Source organism: Chenopodium quinoa, unplaced genomic scaffold (genome assembly GCF_001683475.1).
Source record: "Chenopodium quinoa cultivar QQ74 unplaced genomic scaffold, ASM168347v1, whole genome shotgun sequence".
NCBI classification, from domain to species: domain Eukaryota; kingdom Viridiplantae; phylum Streptophyta; class Magnoliopsida; order Caryophyllales; family Amaranthaceae; genus Chenopodium; species Chenopodium quinoa.
The window spans coordinates 3,017,411-3,026,561 of NW_018744895.1; the positions used below are offsets into that span (position 1 = coordinate 3,017,411).

Below are 9,151 nucleotides of genomic sequence, written 5' to 3' on the forward strand. Positions count from 1 at the left end.
CGCCATGTGGACCACTCAAGCCCTACCACGTGGACAAACCAAAGTCTGCCACGTGTCACCTCGTGAGATGTCCAAGGTGGACCAATCAGGCCACGACACGTGGCAGACATATAGCCAACCAGGAAACTAGCCTCTAACGACCCAAATTCCTAGGCAAAGCCTAGTTAGTCCTAGGAACACTAAAATCTAGTACTGGGCACGTTTTCCAACACCGTACCCTATTAAAGGGAGATGTTTCCCCCTCGGGAACATAATTAATTGGCATACACATTGACTCACAATTTCAGAGAAAGTCAGACACCTGACACCTCGAACTGAGCAATTACACATTGCAGATACTCTCTTGGAATCCAACGGAGACCTTTTACTTTCCGCACTTTACTCCTCAAACACGTTCTAACTTGATCTTCGGAGGCGGAACTCCCACCCACAGGAGTCTCCGTTGTTTTGCAGGTGCAGGCGTCCAGAGGTCAATCTTGGAATTGTAACTTTCCCGCAGGACATCAAAAAAACCCCAAAACACCTTGCATCCAATAATCCCTTGTTTCTTTAATGGGAATTGTTCTATCCCACATGAAAGGGATAGGGATAAAAAGTAGTGTTATCCCTCTATTTTTATAAGGAAAATTTGTTAAAAAAAACCTTATAAAAGCCTCATTTGCAAAAAAAAATCTTTTTAAACGGATCTTTGTTAAAAAAAACCACCACGATGACTTTTTTTGTTTAATTAAACCTCCACTTACTTTTCCGGCATTGATTGCTCAATTCAGGCATTGACTCTTTCTTTTCCCTACTTACACCCAATTCTTTGTATATTTGCACTCCCCCTTTATTTTTCCCCTCTTAGTTTCCCTCCAAAGTCTTTCCCATGTATTCCCTCTCTCCTTCTTCCATGGATGCTCTGCAGTTCTATCACATCAATTTGGGTTTCTCTCTCTCTCTCTCCTCCGCTGCTCGCCATTAATACTTCAACAATAACATTAGGTAAGTTTAAATTCATCAATTTATTACTAGAATTAGTATAAAAATTGGGGCTTTTTTAATACAAGTGAGAAACTCACATTGTTATCAATGGCTAAAGGAGGAAGAAAGGGGTCGTTTGGACGCAAATCAAGGTATCCTAATTACATAGTGAAGTACGAACCCTTAATTTCGTACTGAATTGCAGAAATTGCGTGAAACTGGGTAGGGTTTAACAGATAAATTCGAAAAAAACAAACCTAATTGTTGCTTGTTGGTGGTGATTTTGAAGTGTGATGCTTAAATAAAATCTAGAAACTTTGATGGATTGTTGAATTTGTTGACTAAAATTGTTCAATTATTGCCCTAATTTGTTGAACTTTTTTTGAAAAGAACGCACAATAACAGAACTATTACATAACATAAAAAACGCGCAAGAAGAGAACTATGAGATAGAGAAGAGAGAAGAACGTTGGTTTGAGTACTACAATGTTGAAGTCAGCACTTCAATGAGGAAGAAATAGATTAAGAACTTTAAATTACCTTTCAATTGTTTTGATTTGGGGAAGTTTGTCCTAATTTTTTTTATTTTTTTTTTCAATTCAATTGGGGAGGCTTGCCCTAGGATATTTATTTAGGGAAAATTAGGGAGTAAAAAAAAGAGAGGGAAAAGTACCCAACAGTAAGCTGCAAGTAGGGAAAAGAAAGAGTCAAACGCCTAAATTGAGCAATTAATGCCGAAAAAGTAAGTGGAGGTTTCATTAAACAAAAAAAGTCATCGTGGTGGTTTTTTTTTAACAAAGATCCGTTTAAAAGGTTTTTTTCTTGCAAAACGAGGCATTTGAAAGGTTTTTTTTAACAATTTTTCCTTTTTATAATAAGGGGTGTAGGGATTAATATTGAAAAGTAAAAGACAATTTTACCCTTAACGAAAGGGAAGGAAGAGGAGAAATGTTATTAAGAATAGTTAAGTAATTTTACTATTTATCCCAATATAATTCCCAAATCATATCAAACAATAGATAACATAATTTTTATCCTTAATCACCTATTAGTTTCATATTTTTATCCTACTTTTTTATCCTCGTCATCCCTATTGATCCTGCCAAATGCCCTGTTAAAGCTTCTTAATAAATAAACAAAAGTATCCTCTGTTGTAACATCCTGTTTTCATCACTTTTCACATTCTTTTACGGGAGAAGGCTTTCGGCTACGGGAGTTGCGCAGGTATAACCAAACCAGGGTTGACTAAATTGCTTTTAATTCTTTGTTTTTGTTTTGACGGGACAAGAATTGTACTTTGCAATTCATTAGATTAGCAGTGTTGATCGCTTTTTCTTAAATCTTTCAACTGGTTTTGTAAGTATTAGAATTACGAACTGTATTACATAGCTGTGTTTATATATGGGTTTGGTTTTACAATTCTATCATTTATTTATGGTTTTGTTTAGCAATTCTATCAATTACAAAAAATTATTGCGTTTACATGAATTTTCCGATGTGACTTATATAAGTATATGATTAATATAGTAACACCTCTCACAAGTTGGGCTGGTAAGTTTTCTTCAATTCCAGATCTTCCGCATCACTTAAAGATTTAAACTTTATGGTTTTTTTTGGGGTCAAATTTGATTCTTAAAGATTTTCCTACTGTTAATGTTAACTGCAAGAGATTAATTCTGATAAATTCAATTGAAAGTTTTAATCTTTCTTGTATATACTTATAATATTCATTGTCTAATGTGCACCAAAAAAAAAAAAAAATCATTGTCTAATGTTAGTTTGTTTATTATCTTTTTGCATACTGAATTGAAGGAGTCATAAAAGAAAAGAAATTTATTTATGTCGTAGATTTTGATGACGAATTTATGTATGTTGTAGGTTTAATTTATTCACTTCTGTTGGGATTCTGGGAAGTAAATTGGAGTTGGTTTTAGCGAGAATGGAGCTCCTTTGTGAGGATCTGATTATTAAAATTATGAGTAAGCTCTCAGAAAAGGATCTGATGAGGTGCAAGTGTGTATCAAAAGAGTGGCATAGAATTATCACCCATGTTTGCATTCCCAAGTTGTCAATTGAGGCTCCAGTTTTTGGGGTTTACTTTCGTATTGCTCGGTTTACTTGTAAGTTGAGGAAAGTTACATCCATCTCCCCTCCAGATGTTAAAATGCAACTTCATAACCGTATGGCCTATGATGATAGTGTGCACAGCATTGATTGTTCCCCTTTGAAGGTGCATCCACAACGTGCTTTCCGTAGCTGTGCTCTTTATGATACATCTGCCTGTGAGAGCATGTATTATGCAAGTATATTGCCGTTTGATCATCGTGGTCCTGATTTTTTGGACTGCTGTAACGGCTTGCTTTTGTTTGTTCGGTGTCCTAAACCTCAGTTTTACGTGTGTAACCCTGCCATCAAACAATGTGTGCCCATCCCTCTCCCTCCACCTACAATCCATCTGCCTTCCCTTTATGCCTCGTTAGCTTTTGACCCTTCCGAGTCCATTCATTTCCGTATTGTCATCTCATCGCTTACAACTCAGCCACAGTGCTTGCATATTTTTTATTCCCAAACTGGAGAATGGATGACACATGAGATTGAAGTAAAGTTACTGCTTCCTCATGACTGCTTTAGGTTGCTAAGGCATTGTGTTTACTTTAAAGGCATGTTATATAGATTATCCCTGTATCATAGGATTCTATGTTTTGACCTCGAAACTAAGAAAGCCTGTATATTTGCTTCCCCAAACAAGGTACAAGATACACTACCAGGATGTCTTGGGGTGTTAGCTGGCTCTCTTTCATATGCAAAGGAAGAATGTGGACATTTGTGGGTCTGGTTGCGTGATAGCCACAGTGAACCGAGTGTATGGATATTGAAGTATAAAATCTCCCTTGCCCACATATGTGATCTTGCATCAAGAATAAGCATCAAGTGTTTCAATGTATGGTTACATCCATATGCATTTCATCCGAAATCTGACATCTTATTTGTGGGCTCTGCGCGTTCACTTATGATGTATCATCTTGATTCTGATCATATGGAAATTGTGCGAAAGAATGGAATATGTAATATATTTTGTGGATCCTTGTTCTCTATGTTCACATATACACGCACTATAATCACGTTGAAGAACTGGCGCAAAATTCCCTGCGAACTCGATGTGAGTATTGACAAGATCAGTTGCTTCATGTTGTTTCTTGCAATTATTGTTTCCATGTTGAGCTTCGCTTTCTAATTATGGCATACTTCATTCTTACGGTCATTGTGTAATTATTTGCTCAAGACTCCTTTTCATAATTATTTTTCTTTTCTTTTCTAGTTTCTCTAAGTTCTTGCATACGGGTGTCTTGTTTGATCCTTGGCTTTTACAGTTATGACTAAGAATATGATTTCCCAACTTAGATAGTGTTTGAAATTTGAATTGATATTGATTGCATGTTTGATATAAATGAATTTATAAACTAAAAAACTTAACCAATTTCTGATGAGTAATTGCATTACATTTTGTGACATCCCATAAACCATTAGGAATCTTCGATATAACTTATATGTGAGATGTCAGGTGTGAATTACTTTTCTCTTTGCATCCTTGTTTGGATTAAACTCCAACTTAATAGTGAACCATGTATCTGACATGAGTTGACAACTGTATGACCTGTTTAGTGGGAAGAGTTGCTATTAGTGAGTCGGTGAACCGGAGGTTATGGTATATCACAAATTCATTTCCGTTAAGGTACTAAAAAATTCACACTTCCAGTCTTTCAATCGTAGAATTTTTCAGTTGCGAGGGGTTGATTCGTGTGTAGTGTTATTATCCTTTGAACTTAATTTTGGGTGTTCAGAAGTTGGGAAGTTGGGCCCAATGGTCACTTATGCAAAGGAAAGGACAATGCAGTTCGAGTTTGTGATAAGGTCAGTCCTTTCCTTTGGTGTTCACTGTATCACTTGATCTTGGTATTAAGGAAGAAATGTTTTAGTGGAATTGAATCGTATAGAAATGGAGGTTGAAGGAAAGGAAGGGGAATTGTGTCCGGATAAGTTACATAGTTACCTCCAGAAAGTAGGGAGTAGGCATGGAACCGTGGAAAGTAACATTCATTAACCCTTGAGAAAGGGAACAACAGGTACTCACATTGACGATAGGACAATCCGACAAAATAGAGAGGCTGTTTAAGGATATGTTAGTACCTGGAATGATCAATATTTAGTGCATTCTCCTGCTCCGGGCTCTTAGAGAAGTAAATGGACAGTTTTGGGTGATTATGTGTGGATGGTTGTGAAAGTGGAATGTGCATGATAATTATCCAATATCCATGATTGATGAATTGATGGATGAAATTTATAGGTTAAGGTGTTTGCGAAGCTTGATTTCAAATGTGGTTGTCACCAAATTAGAGTAGAGTTAAGTGGATATATGAATTTCTGAATATACCCGTTGAGGTAACCAATGCACTGGCCACAATTCAGCTCTTGATACACAAGGTGTTTTACCCTTCTTGCCCAAGATTATGCTCATCTTTCTTAATCCCTATTTAGTTTTCCATGTATAGCATCATCTTCCTACTTTTTCTATGCATCTTAACATTTGTATGCCAATGTGGGAGGGATATCTTCTTTGGATGTGGGATCAATCTGAAGAACCTGTTGATGTAAATTACAATTTCGTTTCTTGGATTATCTAGTTGAAGCCAAGCTGTTAGTCTGATCTTTGAAGCCACTAGACATGAGTTTAATCAATGTTTTAATAATTATTGATTATCTCGTTATAATTTGACTGTTACAAAGTGTCAAGTATGTTTATCCATTGTGGAATTAGAGTTTACCTTGAAATGAAAAAGCTATCCACTTATCATTATACTGAAGCTCATGTTTGCTTTTGATGGTCAGAACGTTGAAGAGGTGCTAGATGATTGGTGTTTCACTGAGCAATGATTATTTATAAAGCTGTGTAAGAGCTGAAGCTTGTTGCAGGCAACCATCGTCAGATGCTGCACTGTGCTGATTCTACAGCATGTACTGTACATTAATGAATGAATAAAGGAAAAGCAGGTGTTTGCTCCCTCTTTAATTTATGGTAATCTGGTGGTATGCTTCAATAAGAGTAGTACCAATTAGGCTTATTGTTACGCAAGTCTTCTGTTGTATTTGAACTAGCAGCGGGTTTTAATCCCGCATTGGAAGGGGCATAGGTGTCAGACCCTTCCAAATACTGTGAGTTGGTCGACTGTTGTCTTTAAGCTCGTCGACATTGGATCATGGTACATGAAAGGTTTGAAGCTCGTGCCGATACAATGCTAGTAGAGTAGTTGTATTTTGTTGTTAAAGATCTCATTAACATTTCACTGAACTCATAAAATATATTGGCAGTGTGAACTCAAGAGTTTGTATCTTTAATGTTTGGTTAAATAAATGGGATATCATTTACTCCCTCGTTCATCTTATTATTAGATGCTATAACATGTAATGCATGTGTTATCTATAACTCTTAAAGCCAAATTGGAGTAAAATGGGTATCTCTTATGAACAGCGCTCTTCCCATTTTATCCTCAAGAAAATATATTTACCACATTATCCTTTGTTGCTAGATTCAACATGGGCGACCTCCTCGCACCGGTTAAAGGCCCACTTCTCTATTTCTTTCATTTATTATTCCTAAAAACAATCATCAACCCACCTCATTTCTGCTCCTCGAATCAAGGTAATTCCTCCTCTCTAGGACAATGATATCCTATGCAACCTTCAATCTTATGATTGACAAATTGAGTGAGCTCTCAGTGTTTTAGCTTTTTGTTTTTTCGATTGGTGTCAAAAAATTGAGGCATTGAAGTGAGCATTTTCTATATTTTGCTCAATTAAGTCTAACCTAACCTTTGAAATTTTTTTACTTTGTTGAGTATGATGGTTTGAAAGTGAGAATACGAGGAGCAAATCGTTCATGGGATTAAACTTGAGTAATAATATATATATTTTTTTACCGAGCAAATTATGTCTTTTAGTAGCTTGTAATTATAATGGCATTTGTTTCCTTTAGTTAAGATGTTGACTTCATTGATCTTTAATTTTGCAGAAAATCAGCTGATGTGGAATCTCAGCCATTGTTGCAATAACAGAATCAGCAACAGCAACAGATGGTTCCATTAGAAGACACTTATATGCAGAGCAGAGCTGAAGCACTTCAGAATGTGGAGTCTACAATTCACGAATTGAGTAATATATATACACAATTGGCAATAATGGTATCACAGCAAGGAGAGGTTGCAATCAGGTTTGCATCCTGTAGCTTAAGATGGCTGTTTTGGCTGATACAAATATGTGCTATTGATTTGCTTGTCTTTGTAGTTGACTCTCAAGTTATTTTTAATAGTATTTAAAGCATTTAATATTTGCTTGTATTGGTTTATTGGATCTTTTGTTGAACCTTGATTTAATGATGCCGTAACTATCAAGTTGACTGCCTTTTCAATTTGATGGGATTTGGTTATAGCACAATCTTGCTATTTAGCTGCCAATTGCCGACTCCTCTCTATAATTAACAAAGTTATATTCTGTTCTTCAATATTGGAATAGGTAACTGATTCCCTCTTAATCCTATAGCTGGTGGGTAAATTAATATCATTTAAGTTTATCATGCCCTTCAAATACTCGTAATTTTTTTTTCTTGATAAACTTTGTCTATTGTTGTTTATAAGGATTAAATTGATTTGACTGCCTTTGTTCTTTAATATTAGTAAGGATTGAATGTAATGAGGGTTTTTTTTTTTTTTTTTTTTTTTTTTTCCGCATAAGCTTTAGAATTCTTGAAATCAATTGATAAAAAAGACTGGTTGTCCTTTGTTGTTTATCTATGCTGATCCGATTATAATAACTTAGTTTACTAGGGTGAGCTAACTCAATTTAATATATTCTTTTCTATGTAAAATATTATGGTTTTGTGAGCTAACTCAATTCAAAATAAACTGCTTGACCTCCTTGAAGAAATGAGTTAGGAATGCTATGGATTTGTAATGATAAACAAAGATGAGCTTCTGAGTCCGATATCATTTTATCCTCTGAAGTTCTTAAAATTCATACAGGTTACATTGGTTGATTATATGGTTCAGGAGTTTCGTTTTTTTGTTTAATCAATTGGCATCTGCGAAGCTCGGACTCGGCCAACCACCCCACCGTACCGGTGTCGACACGACGCGACCCGGGTGCAGACATGGAATCCGGGTCGGACGCTTGGGAGAAAAAGTGGACTCGTCGGTCATAAACCCTAGATCTAAAATAGAATTGCGGAAATTTCAAAAAAAGAGTCTAAACCTTGGGGCTTTTGTTCGAAAGTGAAAGGCGAGTAGGCCGACACTAAGAGGTTGTCGGTTTTCATTCTCGGCGATGGGAGGCTGGTTCTTCTGCTTCTTCGACACGTTTAACTGTTCAATTTCTTTTTTTTTTATAAAAAAAAAAAAAAACAAGGGGTGGGGTCAGTAGGGAATATACTCAGTACTTATGTGGGTGGGGGTAGGTGGAGGACCTCACGTGACTCCTTTACTTAATGTTATCTACATTGCTCTCAAATCCTCTATTACTGTTTTTCCTGTTTTTTCTTTCTTTCCCTTACTTGTAGTTTCATTTCAGCACCGCAAGTACAGCCAGTAACTTGCAGTATCCCTACCTATACAAAAGTATCACTGAATCCTTATGAATAGTGTTGAGACTAATATATCCCTCAAAAAATTCATTTACGTATTTACTTTTGTACTTTTGCTTTTATATTTGTAATAAGCATGATGGAGTAGTTAAGAAAGACCAAAAGACTTAGTTTAATTACTTGATAAATTTAGCATTTAAGTTGCTTATGTTAATTTGTTTGCTTTTTTGAAAATTGTAATTGTAACGCTAGGGTGATCAACCCTTTTGTATATCAAGAGGTAATTCAGACGTTTTTGTATATACTACATACGCGTCTTTAAATTTTTATAATATCTTGCAGAAAACTTTTCACATGATTGTTTTCTATAATTAAATATTTAACCATAAATCGTAAACTATTGGGTGTGTCCACCCGCACCCAACGGTTGGTGCGGCTAGGAGATATCGGGAGCGGCAGCGGCGGAGGTGGAGGCCGTAGTTGCTGGAAAAAGTTGTCGGGAAACTCCGTATCCATTGCAACGAAGGAGTAATCGTCGATCAAAGATCAAATCAACAA

General features: G+C 36.1%; 1 protein-coding gene across 3 annotated transcripts; it reads left to right on the plus strand.

Moving 5' to 3' along the window:
- Positions 1–1,378: 1,378 nt before the first annotated feature.
- LOC110706060 lies at positions 1,379–8,633 on the plus strand. Of its 3 annotated transcripts, XM_021883967.1 has the most exons (5): positions 1,379–2,187; positions 2,842–4,123; positions 5,851–6,661; positions 7,031–7,228; positions 8,037–8,633. In XM_021883967.1, exons 2-3 carry the CDS (start codon positions 2,903–2,905, stop codon positions 5,893–5,895), a joined length of 1,266 nt encoding a protein of 421 aa, XP_021739659.1. In that variant the 5' UTR covers positions 1,379–2,187; positions 2,842–2,902; the 3' UTR covers positions 5,896–6,661; positions 7,031–7,228; positions 8,037–8,633. The 3 variants fall into 3 exon arrangements, with proteins under 3 accessions (XP_021739659.1, XP_021739658.1, XP_021739660.1); XM_021883966.1 differs by having other exon boundaries at positions 7,031–8,633; XM_021883968.1 differs by having other exon boundaries at positions 5,851–6,012; positions 7,031–8,633.
- The last annotated feature ends 518 nt before the right edge of the window (positions 8,634–9,151 follow it).

What these genes read in the sequence shown, in the direction of transcription:
- LOC110706060 (XM_021883966.1), top strand. Translation starts at nt 2,903, where the DNA reads ATGGAGCTCCTTTGTGAGGATCTGATTATTAAAATTATGAGTAAGCTC. An exon ending in AAATTCCCTGCGAACTCGAT is followed by an intron (nt 4,124 to 5,850) that starts GTGAGTATTGAC and finishes TTTGATGGTCAG; the next exon opens with AACGTTGAAGAGGTGCTAGA.